This window comes from Schistocerca serialis, chromosome 7 (assembly GCF_023864345.2).
Source record: "Schistocerca serialis cubense isolate TAMUIC-IGC-003099 chromosome 7, iqSchSeri2.2, whole genome shotgun sequence".
In the NCBI taxonomy this organism is placed as follows: domain Eukaryota; kingdom Metazoa; phylum Arthropoda; class Insecta; order Orthoptera; family Acrididae; genus Schistocerca; species Schistocerca serialis.
Genome location: NC_064644.1, coordinates 123,695,343 through 123,714,104, shown reverse-complemented (window position 1 = coordinate 123,714,104; position 18,762 = coordinate 123,695,343). Strand labels below are relative to the sequence as shown.

General features: G+C 45.3%; 2 protein-coding genes across 4 annotated transcripts in view; one reads left to right on the top strand and one right to left on the bottom strand.

Moving 5' to 3' along the window:
• Window positions 1-7,604, bottom strand: part of LOC126412922 (autotransporter adhesin BpaC-like) — a 53,587-nt gene extending 45,983 nt beyond the window's left edge. Inside the window, exon 1 of the mRNA XM_050082811.1 lies at window positions 7,407-7,604. Coding sequence (XP_049938768.1) covers window positions 7,407-7,604 — 198 coding nt within the window. The remainder of the gene's footprint in view (window positions 1-7,406) is intronic.
• Window positions 1-18,762, top strand: part of LOC126412101 (transcriptional enhancer factor TEF-1) — an 802,315-nt gene that overhangs the window by 46,725 nt on the left and 736,828 nt on the right. The gene's annotated exons all lie outside the window — the stretch shown is intronic.

Here is an 18,762-nt window from a genome sequence, read left to right as displayed (position 1 = left end):
TGGTACGTGGCATTGAAACGAAATATGCTCTTCGATCGTAGGCCTACCAGAAAGCCTTTCGCAGAGGAGGACCGGTGTAGGAGGACAATGGTTACCACTTACTGTAACCTCATTTATGCATCATTTGTGGACTCACGTTTTAATATATTGTAGGCTTTGTCGTAAGCAATTCCTGTTGGTTCTGTTTAGCTTTTTTATATTATCAATGTGTGATTTAAAACTTTGCAGATACACCTGAAGATGGGACAAAGGCCCTGAAACCGGGTTATTCTGCCTTTTTAGAAATTAACAGATTTTGGAATTGTGGCGAATTTTATCTCACAGGAATCTTAATGCATGGGCACGTTTTAATCCACATTGTGTAAATATTTCCTTATGAATTAGGTAATGTATGTTTGATACCCCAAATGCCGTTCAAAAAAATTTTGCATAATAGAAATACAAAAGATGGCATTTTTCTATTATGGTTGTGGACGTATTTACTCTGCTATTACAGTGCTGTAGCAATACGCACTGAGGAGCCAAAACATCAAGACTACTGCGCCCGCGAGACTGCTTCCCGCGTTACTTTGCCAAAACGCACCATCTGGCGTACAAAGTATATACGTGGAGCAGAGACGACTGGGAAATCACTGCAGTGACGTTACGTGCTGCGTATGTGGAAATGCAGTGACATAAACGATTTTGCCAAACAGATTGCTGTGGCCCGTTGTCTGGGAGCCGAGCATCCCGGAAAGGGCGAAGCTGGTCGGTTGCTTGCGTGCTACTGGTGTGAAGACATGGAAGTGGTTGAATGACGATGAAACCACGAGTAGGCGACAACGTGTTTTTGCGGCCACGCCTCATCGCAGAACCTTGAGATGTGAGGTTTATCTGTTGTGTAAAGCAGGAAATGTGGGTATCTATGGCTGATTTGATGATATAGCTAGTGCCGACACAGGTGTTTCGGAGCACACTGTTCAGCGCATATAGTTGAACATGGGACTTCGCAACAGACAACCCCTGTGCGTTCCCATTTTGACCCAGTGATATTGAGATTGGGTCGTGGATCAGTGAGAACGTATCGCCTGATCGGATGAGGTAAGTTTCTTGTTACACCAGGTCGGCAGTCAAGCACGGATACGCCGTCGTCCAGGGGAGCGGCTGCACGGAACATGGAACCCGCTGCGACGCAGGCTGGTCGGGACAGTATTATGCTGTAAGGCATTCACTTGGGCTTTCACTGGGCCTGTTATAGTAATCGAAGGCACCATGAAGTTGTGGAACACTGCGCACATTACTGTGGACGACCTGCATCCGATCGTGTTTGATGTCTTCCCCGACTGCGATGGCATCTTCCTGCAGGATAACTATCCATGTCACAAGGATAGGATCGTGGTATGTGGAGCATGATAGTGAACTCACGCTGATGGCTTGGCTACGAACTTCGATTGACACACAATTGATGAAACACGGGTGACACACAATTGATGAAACACATCTGGGACACACTGCGCCCGATCACGAGCCCGTAATCCACTGGAATTGCATGATCTGAGCGTGGACTTGTGGTACTACATACCAAATCTACCAAAGACATAGGAATCTTTGCCACACGGAAGCGCTGTTGTATTGCCTTGCAGAGGGGGAGACCAACAAGCTACTAAGCAGACGATCACATTGTGTTGGCTCGTTAGCGTATTCTCTTATAAACTAGGGAAAGTAATGTGTTTGACGTAATACAAAGCTAAAAGAAAGACATTTTCGCTCATTACTGTAGAAATTTTTATTATACTATTGCAGCTCCATAGCATCACATGCAACATAAGTACCTACGATTTATGAACAGGGTACAAAGTAGAACACAACCTTGCAAGGGTACCGTTACTTACACGTGTGCTTGTGACACGGCGTCGAATATTTATAAGAACGTGCATGTTAGCATATCGTCGTGTTCTTACTACTGCCATCCGGATACTATGTCTTATAGGTTACTAGATTTTTAATAATGACGTTACTTCACATTTCAATAGCAGAATAAAAATTTCTACAGCCGTAAGCTGATAATGAGGTCTTTTAAACAGTTCATGCGGGGTACGTACCCATACTGCAAGAAATTAACAAAGCAAAAAATTAAATTGTATAACGATGAGAATGAGTCCTGTTTGAGTCGTTCTGGAACGGGGTGACAGTTTAAAATTGAGCCGACAGGTTGGTTTCAAAGTAATTTGTGGAATACGTGCTAACAATTGCGCGGGCTTAGTGGTGGAGCCAGCGAGTCGCAGTCCTGGCGCAACAAGTAGCTCTCTCTGCGCGTCTGTCTGCGGCCCGTCAGACGCGCCGCCGCCCTAAAGTCATTTGTGTGTAAATCGTGAATGAAATTTGTGCTAATCTCGGTGGGATTCGCGCCGTTCTTTCCGTCGCCTCCCCTGCGTCGTTACATTTGCATAGCCACCCCTGCCCGCTCCTCGCTCCACCCGGTTGGCAGGGCTGCCAACCCTAGCGCGACGTCTGGCAGAGTGCCCTTCCCGGTACTCCTTAAGCCATCCTTTAGCGCTGCGCGGTGCTTAAAGGGGAGAAAATCAATAAAGGGCGGCGATCTCAGCCTCACGCCTTCCTCTCGTCGGCCTCACTCCTGTGCGAATAGAGAAGCATTGCATGCTTTATGTTGTGGATTGGCAAGACAGCCAACCCACTGTGAGAGGAAGCCGAAAGGCATGCGTTTTAGCTCACGCCGGCTGGCGTGAGGTCTGGACCAGGACAAGGAAGTTAGACTAGAAAAAAGGATGTAGCTGGTGGAATACTTTAATCCATTAATGTTGAACGTAGCTCTTGTCTGTACATTATTTACAATATCAATAGCAACTGATAATGGCGCCTTGCTAGGTCGTAGCAAATGACGTAGCTGGAGGCTATGCTAACTATCGTCTCGGCAAATGAGAACGTATTTTGTCAGTGAACCATCGCTAGCAAAGTCGGCTGTACAACTGGGGCGAGTGCTAGGAAGTCTCTCTAGACCTGCCGTGTGGCGGCGCTCGGTCTGCAATCACTGATAGTGGCGACCGCGGCCGATTTAAAGGCTACCACCTAGCAAGTGTGGTGTCTGGCGGTGACACCACACTTAACCTGTTTGCAAGCAAATTACTCATTTTGCCGTCGCTACATTATGGTCAGTGTTTTTTTATAGCATAAATTGTCATTCTTTCACCCACAATTCTCTCTCTTTCGGTTTTGTGTGTGTGTGTGTGTGTGTGTGTGTGTGTGTGTGTGTGTGTGTGTGTGTCCTTCCTTCCTTCCTTCCTCCCCCTTTGCCCCTCATCTTCGTCCCCCTTTGCCCCTCATCTTCGTCCCCCTTTGCCCCTCATCTTCGTCCCCCTTTGCCCCTCATCTTCGTCCCCCTTTGCCCCTCATCTTCGTCCCCCTTTGCCCCTCATCTTCGTCCCCCTTTGCCCCTCATCTTTATCCCATTTCCTCTCTGTCCGTCGATCCTACTGTCTTTCCCTATCTTCCTCCCAATTTCTTCTCGCCTTCCTGCACCCAATTTTCTCATATCTCAACCTGCACATTCTATCTACTTAACACTCTGTCTCTCTCCTTACCTTACCACCCTGTCTCTAGTTTCCCCTCCCACCCTTTTACAATACACCAGAAAAAGTGTTTCTCTGGCCATAAACTTACATTTGTGATAAAGATAGTTGCCACCTGCTCTGGAGTCGAGATTATCACTTGCTTCGGTAGCTCTAATTTCTGTGGAGAGTGGCGTGAATTTTCTGTCGGTGCGCCATTTTAACGGTCGTATCAACACCAGAAACATATCTATACTTCATGTATTTTCACTCTACAATTTCTTGTCAGACCTAAAAAATAGTTACGACAGTGGAGTATCCCACACAGATAAGTTAGTCTAACGCAAAAACGCCGTACTCCTTTTTACGAGGACTCCAGAGACCAATGAACTGAGGAATATGTCATTCAAGTGATTTTCGGTATCATAGCAGATAGGACCTTTAGCGCTAAATATAACCTCTATCTGAACCATTTGTCACTTCAAAATTTACGTAGTTCTTTCGGATCACAAAGTTACATGGAACACACTGCATGTGCGCTTCTTCGTGCGGCTCAGAATAAGAGGACGATTGAAAATACATAGTCTTTGCGTATGTATATTCTATGGGTCAACAAGTAGCTTTATATTGGAGACTAAGGAACGGGAACATGAATTTCACACAAATGTCGCCACTATCCTCGCATCACAAATTGCACCAATTTACAGAATATTAAAGAATTTCGAGCTTGTGTATCATGTACTTTCCTTTTTCCTTACACGATTTCTGTTGATCGTTAGATGCAATCTTGATGGATGCATGTGATGTACATCAAGCGCCGAGAGTTCATTTCTGTATAGAAGCATTCTTATCGTAGGTAGGGAAGTATCATTTTTCACGAGCCGAGAATAGCTGAAAGAATGTAATAAAAGGAAAGCACTAGGCATAGAAACAAGAGAACTCATGCAAATCAACTCTTAAGATTAAATCGAAACTCGTTGGTAAGTTAAGTCGCTCTCGGCTGTAGCAGTCCACGATACAGAACCAGGATGTATAGCTTGAGCTGTTCTCTGCCTGTGGATTTGTGGGGTACCTCATGGTAACTGCTCTGCATTGTCCTTCCGCCAGGTAACGCGACCCGCGGTTTAGCCTCTTGCGTTTACATTCTGTAGTAGCCGGTGATTGAGTGTTTGCGCCCAAAACTGCGCATTTCATTGGGCTAAGCCTGAACAGGAAGTGGCACAGTGACAAAATCACTTTGCCATTCCAATCCTTCTGGTCTGTAAAACTACTTTCCCTCCGCTGGGTGCTGCTTCTACCAGAATGTACCGTTTACGTAAAAGGACTGTAAGTCGGAGAAGAGCTTGAAAGTTTTAAAATAAATTATAAAAGATGGCAGGTGGAAGTGGAGGGATCATGATATTTTTATTTACTGCAATCATAAAACCTTCACTCCAATGTAGAGCAGCAGCTCATACAATTCACTTGGTACATTGAAAATTCTCTACATAATACGATAAATATTTTTTTCTTAATTTTTTGCGCCATATTGCGAGTATTCTACGGCTGGTGCTGCTCCTCGCTTCCCACATTCCACTTCCTCCGATCGTGCCCGTGGCCTATTTATAGTCCTCTGGCATCCATCACATCCCGGACATCTCGCCCCCCCCCCTCCCCCCAAATCTGCTCCTAGGTTGCTCATGCTTTCTTCTTTCAACTGGTGTCCACCGGCCACACTTTCTATCGTCCATCCTTTCTAGATGTCCATACAATTTTAGACGTCTTATATCTATGGTATCTTACCTACTTTGATGTAAGTGGCTAACACGCCACTTTTATACTTGTCCACAGACAGTTTTGTGGTGCAATTCCACAAAGACTTCTCTCTGGCAATTCTCTTCTCCGTTAGATTCTGTAATGTGAATATTCCATCACTACACGAGCGCCCTGGTCTGAACCCATTCTGTTCTTCAGACATTATAGCCTCTCTATTCTTTCTCTTAAGATTTTCCCTTATAATCCCTGATGGCACCACACTTGCGCCCGGGTAATTTTCACAGTCCTGCTTATTCCCTTTCTTACAGTCGGAGGTAATAAGAATTTGGCACCCGTTCGCCTTCCAAATACACTCCTGGAAATGGAAAAAAGAACACATTGACACCGGTGTGTCAGACCCACCATACTTGCTCCGGACACTGCGAGAGGGCTGTACAAGCAATGATCACACGCACGCCACAGCGGACACACCAGGAACCGCGGTGTTGGCCGTCGAATGGCGCTAGCTGCGCAGCATTTGTGCACCGCCGCCGTCAGTGTCAGCCAGTTTGCCGTGGCATACGGAGCTCCATCGCAGTCTTTAACACTGGTAGCATGCCGCGACAGCGTGGACGTGAACCGTATGTGCAGTTGACGGACTTTGAGCGAGGGCGTATAGTGGGCATGCGGGAGGCCGGGTGGACGTACCGCCGAATTGCTCAACACGTGGGGCGTGAGGTCTCCACAGTACATCGATGTTGTCGCCAGTGGTCGGCGGAAGGTGCACGTGCCCGTCGACCTGGGACCGGACCGCAGCGACGCATGGATGCACACCAAGACCGTAGGATCCTACGCAGTGCCGTAGGGGGCCGCACCGCCACTTCCCAGAAAATTAGGGACACTGTTGCTCCTGGGGTATCGGCGAGGACCATTCGCAACCGTCTCCATGAAGCTGGGCTACGGTCCCGCACACCGTTAGGCCGTCTTCCGCTCACGCTCCAACATCGTGCAGCCCGCCTCCAGTGGTGTCGCGACAGGCGTGAATGGAGGGACGAATGGAGACGTGTCGTCTTCAGCGATGAGAGTCGCTTCTGCCTTGGTGCCAATGATGGTCGTATGCGTGTTTGGCGCCGTGCAGGTGAGCGCCACAATCAGGACTGCATACGACCGAGGCACACAGGGCCAACACCCGGCATCATGGTGTGGGGAGCGATCTCCTACACTGGCCGTACACCACTGGTGATCGTCGAGGGGACACTGAATAGTGCACGGTACATCCAAACCGTCATCGAACCCATCGTTCTACCATTCCTAGACCGGCAAGGGAACTTGCTGTTCCAACAGGACAATGCACGTCCGCATGTATCCCGTGCCACCCAACGTGCTCTAGAAGGTGTAAGTCAACTACCCTGGCCAGCAAGATCTCCGGATCTGTCCCCCATTGAGTATGTTTGGGACTGGATGAAACGTCGTCTCACGCGGTCTGCACGTCCAGCACGAACGCTGGTCCAACTGAGGCGCCAGGTGGAAATGGCATGGCAAGTCGTTCCACAGGACTACATCCAGCATCTCTACGATCGTCTCCATGGGAGAATAGCAGCCTGCATTGCTGCGAAAGGTGGATATACACTGTACTAGTGCCGACATTGTGCATGCTCTGTTGCCTGAGTCTATGTGCCTGTGGTTCTGTCAGTGTGATCATGTGATGTATCTGACCCCAGGAATGTGTCAATAAAGTTTCCCCTTCCTGGGACAATGAATTCACGGTGTTCCTATTTCAATTTCCAGGAGTGTACTTACCATACAACTGGTCCAAGATATCGTACTCAACCTTTGAGCTGCGTTTATTAAGTCTATGTTTGTTCCACTCAGACCCTGTGATTTCCCATTTTTATGCGCTTCACAGTTTAGCAAATTTCTTGCGAGGTTATCAGTCGCGTACATGAATGAATGCTCGTCTTCCACCGTCAGATTTAAAGTTCTTTGTATGAATTCCTTTCTGTTCTCCGCGAGCATGATTTCGTAATGCTATATCTACTATGCAGTGGTTCTTAGAGTAATCCCAACACTCTTAATTTCCAAATTTTATGTCCTTCGGTATCTTCCATTCTGTGCGTGCTCAAGTACCACCAGAGTTTCTTGTGTATCAACTCCAACTTTCTGCCTCGCCTCGTTTTTAGGTTTAATAATGACTCGTTGTGATTCCTTTTGTTTAGCTCCATATGTCTTACGATCTTCACCAAGCCAAGTACTCAGCCTTTCACTTAGGCCTCCTCTTGCCAATTTTGTTTTCTCCCCCGGAGCTTCAAAGGCCGACTCGTGCATCTTTGCTTTAACTGATTGTTACATATTCTGTGCAGTATCATCCTTCATACGAGATACCTTGGGCGCCAGTTCATAGGGGAAGCGTGTTGAATTCTGCTGAAAACTTAACAGATTATACTGGACCTCCTAAGACTCAACACTTGACAACTCTTCACCTGCTACTTCTTTCCGTCTGAAGGGAAAGTAGGTTCTTGAAACCAGTAAGTAATGCTTTGATCCACATTCGGGGCCCTGTCATAGACTCAAGCCCTATGTAAACAGTCTATTTTATCACGTAGTCAGTTATTGATCTTCAGAGTAATTTGTTCCCGTGGGTATTGACGTATTCACTAATCCCTAAACCCTCCATTCATTATCTTCAAAGCATTTTACACACGCAAGTTATCAGACCATCCCAATTGTCATTTAACACACATCTGTACATCTAATAAGAAACACACAAAATTGTAATTGTGATTTATTGCCCATTCCTTGAGCAGTCATTACAGTTTGTGAATGACAATACCATACTGCTATTAATAACAGAAGTATTTATAGTAAGTTAAATTACAATTACGTAGGTTCGTATCAGCCGATACAACTCTACTTAACTGATCACAATGTTTTTATGCTACTTGTGAGGTGAAAATTTCCTCTCCATCGGAAATTACCATCGTCCTTTCATCATCATTCGCATATTCCTTCTTAGTCCCACCCCCTGTTTTCTGTTAGCGTCTCCTGTACGTGTTAGGAAATACAGAACAACAAAGTTAGTTTACAACTACAAGCCAGTAGGTCGAAGGTTTATTGGAAGACCTAGAAAAAGATGGGAATGATGTGAGTTGTGACCGTCATACGCCCAAAATTTCCTTGGAAGGGAAAAGGAGGAGAGAAAACAGGAGCAGAAGTACTACTGCTGTAAGTTTTCCTTGGCGTCTGGGAAACCCTCTGACGCCTTGGTGAGCATAGAAACTCTCTCTTGAGTAGTGTTGCAGTGGTAACAAAACATTCTAAAACTGTGAATTCCACTCCTGTTTAAAGAAGTTTAGCATTCAGTATTCATGTGATGATAAAAGAGGACAAAGGTCCTGTAACAGCAGGCACATACTAAATTCTCTTATGTGGTTCAGACATTATAATTGTTTACAAAAATACTGCATCATGAGCAAATCTTCGTCCAATACAGGAGTATTTGATGAAATAAGTATTATGTAATTAGGAGACCCCGAGGGGCAGTACCAGGCGCATAAATAAAAAGTTTCTTCCTTTATGCACAATGGCACCTTTCCTTTGTGGATTGTGAAAGTTTGGACGTAAATGTGTGTGTTAGGTTTAGGTGCCTAACAGTGTGTGTAGTGTACTGCCGCATTTGTTTTTGATGATTAAAGAAGGAAGAAACTGAAACCCGGTGTTGTCACAAAGCCTATGCATCTGGAGTGTGAACAAAGGGGCCGCCAAATTTGTCCTCACCCAATGAATGGATACCGACAGTGTCTCGGTTGATTGGACATTACAGAGTTCGGGCTCTTGCGGCGCACCATCTGCGAGTAGACTAAGTAAGCATGGCCTACAGTGTTGTGGTGTGCTGTTCACACTTAACCATAGACGGTACAGGGGCCTACGTATTCCGTATGCGAGGCGCTATCCAAAATTTCCGAGAATGTACACACACAAAAAATCAGAAAACTTACTGTACATTTTAATTTCCATCGTCATCTTCAGAGTAGCCGCTTACGCTTGTCACGATGGTTTTTGCCGAGGAAACCTTCACAGTGATCGAAGTGTGTGCAGGTGCATTGTCATGATGCAGCAACCAGTCGTTGTTCTCCAATTTCTCAGACCGTGCGCGTTTAAAATTTTCGCCCAGTCTCTTCAGAACATTGCAGTAGAATGTCCCAGTGATATCCCGATGATCATATGAAAGAAATTACTGATGGACAGCTCTGAGAATGTAAAAAAATAGTCATAGAGCACTTTTTTTGGATCGCGGAGATGGTGTTTTCCACTGCGAAGACGTCTGTATTGTTTCAGGATAATAACGGTACACTCACGATTCATCGGCAGTTCCAACTCTGGACTGCAAATGTGGATCTTCTCGAACCGTTGCTTGCAGATCAGTGCGCACTTGAACAGTGCTGTGTCTTTGGTCAGCGTTCAAAAGACGACAAATGAACTTCGCTGCAGTTCAACTCGTGTTCAATTCAACAGCTACAATGCGTTGACATGGCTCATGTGAAATTCCAGGGATTTCACAAACTGCGTGGTTTGTCTGCCTACTGTCATTGTAGATTACTTCATGTACTTCTACGATCGTTCCCGGAGAGGTGCATGATGAGCGTCGGTCCATTTGTCGTCATCCCCAAAGTCTCTCGGCCATCTTTAAATCGCTTAAACTACTCTGATGTTCATGCTTGGTTCAAAGCTTGCCCACCAAAAGCCTCCTAAACATGCGCTAGGTTTCATCTGCAGTTTTGCGTAACTTAAAGCACAAGCTTATTGCATATCATTTGTTCCTTCGAGTCAGCCATGTTGAAATTCGCGCACATACTAAAATATGATGTGAAGAAATCAGTTACGGCGTTCAAAATGATGTACGTACATTGGTGCCCAGCGGTAGACTGGAAGTGAAAAGACAGCTAGAGGCGCCGAGTGGCGGGAGTTTGCCCTGCTGATTGTTTGGGTGCAATATGCAAATCCTTCGAAGCTTTGGGTAACGCTTCGTTTAGATTTTCAAAAGGCACCGCAACATTTATAACATTTCGCTGCTGCGTGATTATCACGATCGTACCGTCTTTCTTTGTCAAACAGTCGGGGAGATCACTATGAGCTTAAAAGCAGTAATGTCTGACGCTGCACTCAGACAACAGTAAAGGTTTATTTCATGTTCGCATTACAATCAAATTCCATTTTGCCGTACCGCACGAGGTAGTACAGTGGTCAGAAGCTGAACATTCATTCGAGAGGACTGGAATTCAAATCTCCCCTGTAGAATTGCATTTCTCTGAGTCTCATTGCTATCCTCAGTGAAAGCGAGGAAGAAATACTGAACACATTGAATGGAATTAATAATCTAGTGACCACAGAGTATGAGTACTGAGTAAACCGAAGAAATAGGAAAGCAAAGAGGAGTAGCAGAAAGAGGCTATTGAGAAATTAGGCAATAAAATTGGGGACCACGAAATAAACAAAGTGAACGAATTCTGCCGCCTTGAAACCAAAGTAACATATGACGGACGAAGTAACGAGAAAGCTGGAAAGAAAAGAATCGAAACGTTCGAGTTGCGATGATAAAGAAGGACGTCGGAAGTTAGATGGACTAATAAGTAATGAGGAAGTTCTCCAAAAAGAAGCGGATGAGACGGGGTGGTAAGGTATGTATTGAAACACCAGGGTATAACATCCATTGTACCTGAGTGAGCAGTTGGTGGTTAAAACTGTAGGGAAAGACGGAGGTTGGAATACATGCAACAAATAATTGAGGATATTTTGTGGATGTGCTACTCTAAGATGGCCCAGGAGAGGAAGCTGTGGTGAGCAGCATCAGAGACGAAATAAATCACTTTCGGCAAATGCATGGACGTTTCTTTTCAAAAGAACTGGGCCAGTTTTTCTTCAGCATCTTTTCACAATCAGCTCTTGGTTCCTCCTCTAAAGAGCTCGTCGTCGACGGGACTTGAAATCCTACTGTGTTCTTCTTCCTTCGCCGTGAACGAAACGATAGAACATGCCGCAGTAGCACGCCCACCGCGCCTGCGCTTAAGGAAGTGCGGGAATGGCCGTTACGTAAGCATGAGTAGTGATTAACGAAGTATTAGTTGGCAGTTAACGTATATCAGCAGCCGACGTATGTATGTTCTTTCAAGTGTTGTCGCACTGTTGGTAAATTCCGCAACTCTTCTCTACTGACACAGCTTTTAAGGGGTTTCTAGGCGTTGTCTTTATTCTGGACATCCTGTTAAATGTTCTTTCAGACTTTCTCGTTTTGCGCTTCCCGTGATATTTCCTGGATTCTTAAAATTATGGTTATGCCGAGTAATTCTATTATACTACCGAATTTAAGAAAGCACGCTCCCACCATTGCCGGCATTGACACACATTAGGCATTAACCAATACAAATTATTATATGAATTACATAGTTTTCTTAAATAAGTTACCACTTTTAGAACATTCCATTATGTATACTAATGGTTCATCCCGCCACTGCTATAATGTCCATACACATTTTCTCTGACATTGAGTGAGTGGGCGAGCGAGTGAATTGCAAGTTCACAAAATAAGAATAGTAGAGACTAAAAAAGCCTAATAATCAGCACAGATAAATGAACAGCCGGTACTCAAGAAATAAAATTTCGCGCAAAAACCGAAACTTTACACGGAATTAGTCATATCCTGCTGTTCATAACAGATCCATACAGGACTGCCGCGTTTGCGTCGAACTGCAGGACTTGATGGCCGCACGTGACACACATCTTTTGGTGTAGGAGACTTTTTCGTGCTGAGGATATCGTGCGGCGAAGAGAACTATTCGCTCTACGACCTACTCTCAGAGCGACCGACGAAACATTTAAAATGTATGCAGCAATTGAATTTCCACCTCTTCGTGGTAAATACTATTTCGTCACTTCGTAAGAATTACGTAATTTCATAATAGAAACAAATGACTCAGAAGTCGGTCTGTTGGCGTATCTCTGTAACCTGCCCTGCTAAAGATCACCGTGGACAAACGCCCACGTTGAGGCGTAGAAAATGTATTAATGTTTTTGTCTGAAGAGATATTTAACACGCCTTACTAGCTGTTCACAGAAGGTCACTAAGTAAATAAGTCACATGTCGTAGAATTGGAATTTATTAGTGCTATAGCTCATAATGTACTGAGTTAACATCGTTTTTCTTCGGATCCTGTTTATCCACGGTGTGTCAGTGAGTGATTTCTTAGGGCACCTTCATTTCGTACAATTGACGCAAAGTTTCACGTCATAAAAAATTTAGTCTCCCTCTCTCTCTCTCTCTCTCTCTCTCTCTCTCTCTCTCTCTCTCTCTCTGTGTGTGTGTGTGTTCTCTAACCCTACGCAACGGTGTAGTGGCATCACGTGGTAAGCCCTATGACGACCTGCCTCCACGAAGCTATCTTGATCATGGTGACTTGCTTGCTGCAAGCCCATCCACTCTTAATCTCGTCCATCCACCACAATGGTGCACGTCCTCTAGGTCTTCGGCTGTCGATTTTTCCCTCTTATTGTTCTTCCATTGCCTCTTGCCTTCTGGATTTGTGACAAAAATATTTCAACTGATTTTCATTAACGAGAGTCGATAGTTTTCTTCTGATCCTGAGCTGCCTCAGGACGGATTCATTAGTTCGAAGTGCTGTCCATGGTATTACAAGCAATTTTCTATAGCACCTCATTTCCAGAGCCTAAATTCTACGATGATATGCCGTCTCCAACGTCCAAATTTCTGCTGCGTAGTTCGCAATAGCAAAGATCAGAGTTAGGACGAGGGTGAGCTTTGCCCTGAAAGTGATGGAGTTGTCCTTCCAGATGTGAGCAAGTTTTTGACACTACAGTAGTGGTAATGCTTCCGATACACGTATTTCACACACATAATTTAATAGCAGATTCGGGTCGGTTGAAGCTGCGGATACCGGACATAGACTGTGAGCACAACACGATGATGAACAGGAGTATATCGTAAAACATGCCTATATAGACATAGAATAGAACACGAACAACGAGAGAGACGGCGCTGTGGTAACACACTTCACTTGCGTTCGGGAGGACAGCGGGTTAAATATATATTTATCACTCCGAAATTTTTTTCTTTGATTCATCGCATAAGGCGAATGCTGAGATGGTTCTTTCGAAAGGGAACGGCCGCTTTCCTTCCTCAATCCCGCTTTTGCTCCGTCTCTAATAGATTATCGTAATGCCTAATCTCCATCCGCCCTTCGGTCCAGGGCACTGACCACGTTTGTTTTTATTCTATGTTGTGTTCTGGAATTGTGGACGTGGTGACAAATCGATTTGTAGCGTATCCACAGATCTAGATTTGTTTGAAAGATGACAGTTCTGTTGTTAGAGAAGCCAACGGATGTGAATACGGGATCTTAGTTATAGTGACATAGCCTGTGGTTAGGTTGAAAGGTGATAAATTAGTTTTGAGTTGGCGATATTGTGGTAAAAATATTGTTGTGAGGCATGTTTTATGTTCACAATTTTGGTGATCTCGTGGGTCAAAGGAGACGATTGAGATCCGCAGGTCCAATGTTTTTTTGTAAATCATATGAATGTGACTATTTTCAAAGCTGTTGAATATTTTCTGGAGTATTAGCTCATAGTTTATGATGCAGGCCGTACTCTAACCCACTTGAAAGGGAGCTGTGGCTTGAAAGCACATGATTAATAAGCAAGTAGTAAAGGGAATAAAACGCCGCCTGTCGGTTTTCTTTTGGATTGTCCTCGAAGTAAAATACTGCTTTGTGGAACTTTCACTTAGGATATTGTTACTGTGGTTTTAGTAGGGGTACAGTAGTCGGGAGAAAAGGCATGAGACAACGATGTGCTCTCTTCCCTCTTATCTTCAGTGCTTACAGCCAGGAGGCTATAGATAAAGTTCACGAAACTACTAAGATGGGCATCAAAATTAATAGGCAGAAAATAGACATGCTGCATTACGCAGATGACACTGCTGTGCTCACGGATATGAAAGTATACATAGGGAAGATCGTCAGCACAGTGCGAAGTATTTATCGGTAATCAGTGTGGTATGAGAAGAAACAAACGAAAGACTAAAGTGATTGTATGCAGTACTGAAGAATAATATGAACTTAAAGAAAAAGAATTGGAAGAGGAATTAAAAGCGATAGAGGAAGTGACCTATTTGGGAAGCAGGTTCACAACGGGTGGTAGAAGCCTGAAAGAAATAATGCAGAAGGCCAGAATTGCATTTTGTTTGGGAAAGAACTTACCATCAAGAACATCGGTCTGAAAATAAGGAACCAGATCATGAAAGCATTTGTTTCTAGTGTGAAAGTTGGACAACAGGAAAACAAGGAAGAAGACGGCTAGAAGCCTTGCAGATTTGGTGCTACAGAAGGGTGATGAATATCGGGTGGGGAGACAGCCACCAATTAAGAGGTGCTGAGAAGAGAGAAAGACACTAGAACTCCGTGGAAGCACATCCAAACAAGTAGAGAGAAACTCGTAGGTCACATTTTAAAACACAGCATCATCGGAATAATAGCAGAAGGAGCTATTGTGGAAAGGAATCGCCGGGACGACCAAGATTATGAATGCTCGCGGAAATGAAGGGGAAGGTAGACTGAAGAGGGGAATGGCGTACTGCTGTAAACCAACTTCAGGACTGAACGGCGGAGGAGAGTGTACAGATTTTCACACGTTTTAACTACTATAATACAAGTGTTAAATTAATCAGCGTTTTTATTTTCAGTAGCTGTTACTATTTTTTTAATGTGACAGTTGAGATATGAAATTACAGAACAGACTATGAGAAAAACAGCTGATTTGTGCCCAAAAGTGTATAAACCAAAACTTACATAAACTTCAAATTCTTCCTCTGTACGGTTACTTAAAAACAATGTTTCGTCCAGTCATAACTTACACAAAGATGGGAGGGCATCGATGACACTGGAACTGTGACGTGCTCATTGGCTAGTAGGTTACACAACTGGAGGAATAAAACTTCCATGCCTTCCGATTGCTCTAAACGTCTGAAGCATAAGCTAACATTGGTAGCACAAGTGAGGCACCATAATAACTCATTCCCATTTTGATCAGCCAGAGCAGGTTCGAAAAAGGCGCCAGTCCATCGTTTTTCTTTTGTTTACTGTGCGCTAATGTCTAATGACGACTCCAGAAGCCATTATATCGTTTCAAGAGAAGAATCTCCATCTGGTGGTTCGCTGCTGTAGTGCTAGCTGTAGGAGCAGATTTTGTCGCTGGTAAACTCCAACTGGGATGTGCACTGTCATAGTTGTTTAGTACTACAGATCATTGGACGCGATACGTGCTATAAAGCAGTGATACGAGTGAAGGTATAGGATAGGTTCCATAAGTTTCCGGCCTGACATTGGATACGAGCGCAAAGGTTGAATGCTTTCGGGGGGAAGCTAGCGACATTGTCAGTAGATGTGCACACGAATTGCAGCCCGCGACTAGCGTCAGTCGAATGGTGACAATAGTTTGAGTAAGACGTTGCGTACTGCGGTGCTGCGAAGGATGAAATCGAGTATCATGCAGTGATAAAAGTTGCTGACGAAAGGAGGGCTTGAACCAGCTGAAATCAGTCTGCTTGGATGGTGTTTATGGTGAAGCTTCCCCTTCATACTCCACACTCAAGGAATGGTCTAAACAGTTTCGTCCAGGCAGACAGAGCATTGCAGATGTGTTGGTCGACCTGTTGAGGTGGTGACTGAGGGAACTATCGTTATTGTTGAAAGTGAAGTTCTGAGTGACAGGCGGTTGAAACTCAAGAAAATTGCAGGGAGGTTAGTGTTACCTAAAACAACCGTTCTCCGAATCATGTACGATCACTTGCACGTGAAAAAGTTCAGTGCAAGATAAGTGCCCAGACTTGTCTCGGCAGTACAGGAGCAGCACAAAGTTTTTGGAGTTGGGCCTTGGCATCCAGAAAGGAATATACCGGAATCCATTGTTACAGGGAATGAAACTATTATTCTTATTATGATCCTGTGTCCAAAAGAATGAATGGCGAAAAAGAAGTGAAGCTCCACCAAAAAGTCGAAGGTCACTAAGTCCACAAAGGAGATCGTGGCAACCATGACCTGGGATTGCGGAGCAAGTGTCTTAGTTGATTTAAAAGAAAGGAGTACCACTGTGAACGCACAATACATCGATTTACTTCTGCACAAATTACGCGACTCAGTCAAACTAAGGAGGCGAGGGAAATGTCACATGATGTTCGCCTTCTCTATGACAGTGCGCCAGTGCACAGGAGGGGGGGGGGGGGCAGTTGCGAAAGCTGGAGTAAAGGAGTGAGGCTTCCAGGAGACTGACCCCCCCCCTCACCCTATGGTCCAGATCTAGCCCCAACTTATTATATCACTTCTCCAATCTGAAGAAAGAGCTTTGAGGAAGGAAATTTGATGATGATGATGATGAAGTGAAAGCTGCTCTAATGAGACACTTTGTGGATAAAGAATCAGATTACTTTTGAAAATCACAGATTTGTTAATTCACAGATGTGTAGAGTGTATTGAAATAATGGGTGATTACGTTGAAAAATAGCATCACCGTTTTATTTTTACAACATTAAAAATGTAGTGAGGCCGGAAACTTTTGGATCCTACCTCGTACATGTCGATAGTTTCCCGTGCACCTAGTTTGTTGGTTACGCGCAGGACGGTCTTGCAGGAAGCGGCACTGGTGCGCGATGCGGCGACTGCGGAGCTGGAAGAAGCCGGCATTGTGGCACCTGTTGTAGGAAGCAGCAGCGCCGGTGACAGCGTTATTATGCAGTAATGATAGCGGACCGCTGCATTTGCCCGCCACCAATAATGGTGACGCATTACGCTAATCTCCGGCGCCGCCATTGTCCGTCCGCAGAGAAAACGGGGCACCGCCGCGGCCGGCCGCTAATATTACCTTAAATTAATTATCCTGACCTGCAACAATGTAAATTGGCATCAAAATACCATTGGAGTCATTATCTCCATCAGTCCATTGTTTGACCTCTAATAAGCTTGACCGGCAGAGGCGAGGAGGGGGGCGGGTTTTACGACCGGGCCATTAATCATATTGATTTCAGATTAGGCGGGACAATGCGCGCCGCGCGCTGCAATGCGTGTTTAGCAGTGTCATTGTTTGGCTGCAGTAAATCTTAATGGCCGGCGGCCGGCGCGTGTCGCGAGGGCATTACGCGGGCTGCAGCGCTGTGTGCTATGCGATAAGCGCCGCGCGCCAGAGCCACGCCACGGCTCTGGGTTCAAAGTGCGCGGCGTCCCACTACCTGGCTGTGCGTATTTAGGCGCCACTCCGCCGATTCTTGCTGCAGGGTCAGGGCAAGGTGGCGCTCCCTCCCTTCCGCCCCTCCCAGGAAGAAAGGTAAAATTTCGCAAACATCACATTCTACACTCGAGGCGATAAGTCGTGGGATAGCGATATGCAAATATACAGATGCCGCTAGTATCGCGTATACGAGGTATAAAAGAGCATTTGTTTGACGGAGCTGTCATTTGTACTCGGATAATTCATGTGAAAACCTTTTCCGACGTTATTAAGGCCGCACGACAGGAGTTAAGTCTTCGAACGCGCAGTGGTAGTTGGAGCTAGAAGCATGGGACATTCCATTTCTGATATCGTTAGGAAATTGTCATCCCGCGATCCACAGTGTCAAGAGTATGCCGAAAATTTTAGACGTTACCTCTCACCAACAGCCTTCACTTAACGATCGAGAGCAGTGGCGTTTGCGTAGAATCGTCAGTGCTAACAGAAAAGCAACAGTGCGTGAAATAACCGTAGAGTGGGACGTTCGGCGAACGTATCCGGTATGAGAGTGAGGCGAAATTCAGCGTAATGGACCATGGCAGCAGACGACCGACGAGAGTGCTTTTCTTAAAGCACGACATCGTCTGCAGCGCCTCTCCTGGGCTCGTGAGCATATCGGTTGGGCCCTAGACGACTGGAAAACCGTGGCCTGATCAAATGAATCTCGATTTCCTTTGGTAAGAGCTGATGGTAAGGTTCGAGTGTGGCGCAGACCCCGCGAAGCCATGGACTCAAGTTGTCAACAAGGCACTGTGCAAGCTGGTGGCGGCTCCATGGTGGTGTAAACTGTTTTTACGAAGGGGGACCCAAAAGTAACTGGAATTTCTTTCTAGAAAGCATATACTTTATTGTTTTCAAGTACAACCTTTATCTCCTTCGAAGTACTCTCCATTAGCATTAATACACTTGTCCAAATGTTCATTCCAGTGTTCGAAGCACCTTTTAAATTCGTCCTCTTTGATACCTGCTAGCACTTTCATGACATTGCGTTTTACGTCTTCCACGTCCGCAAAACGCTTCCCTCTCAAGTTTTCTTTTCATCCTCAGGAAGAAGTCCGAGGGTGCTAACTCCGGCGAATAGGGCGTGTGGGTCAAGGTGGTAGTCTTCGTTGAGGCCAAAAACTGGCGAACGCTGAGAGCCGTGTGCGCGGGAGGG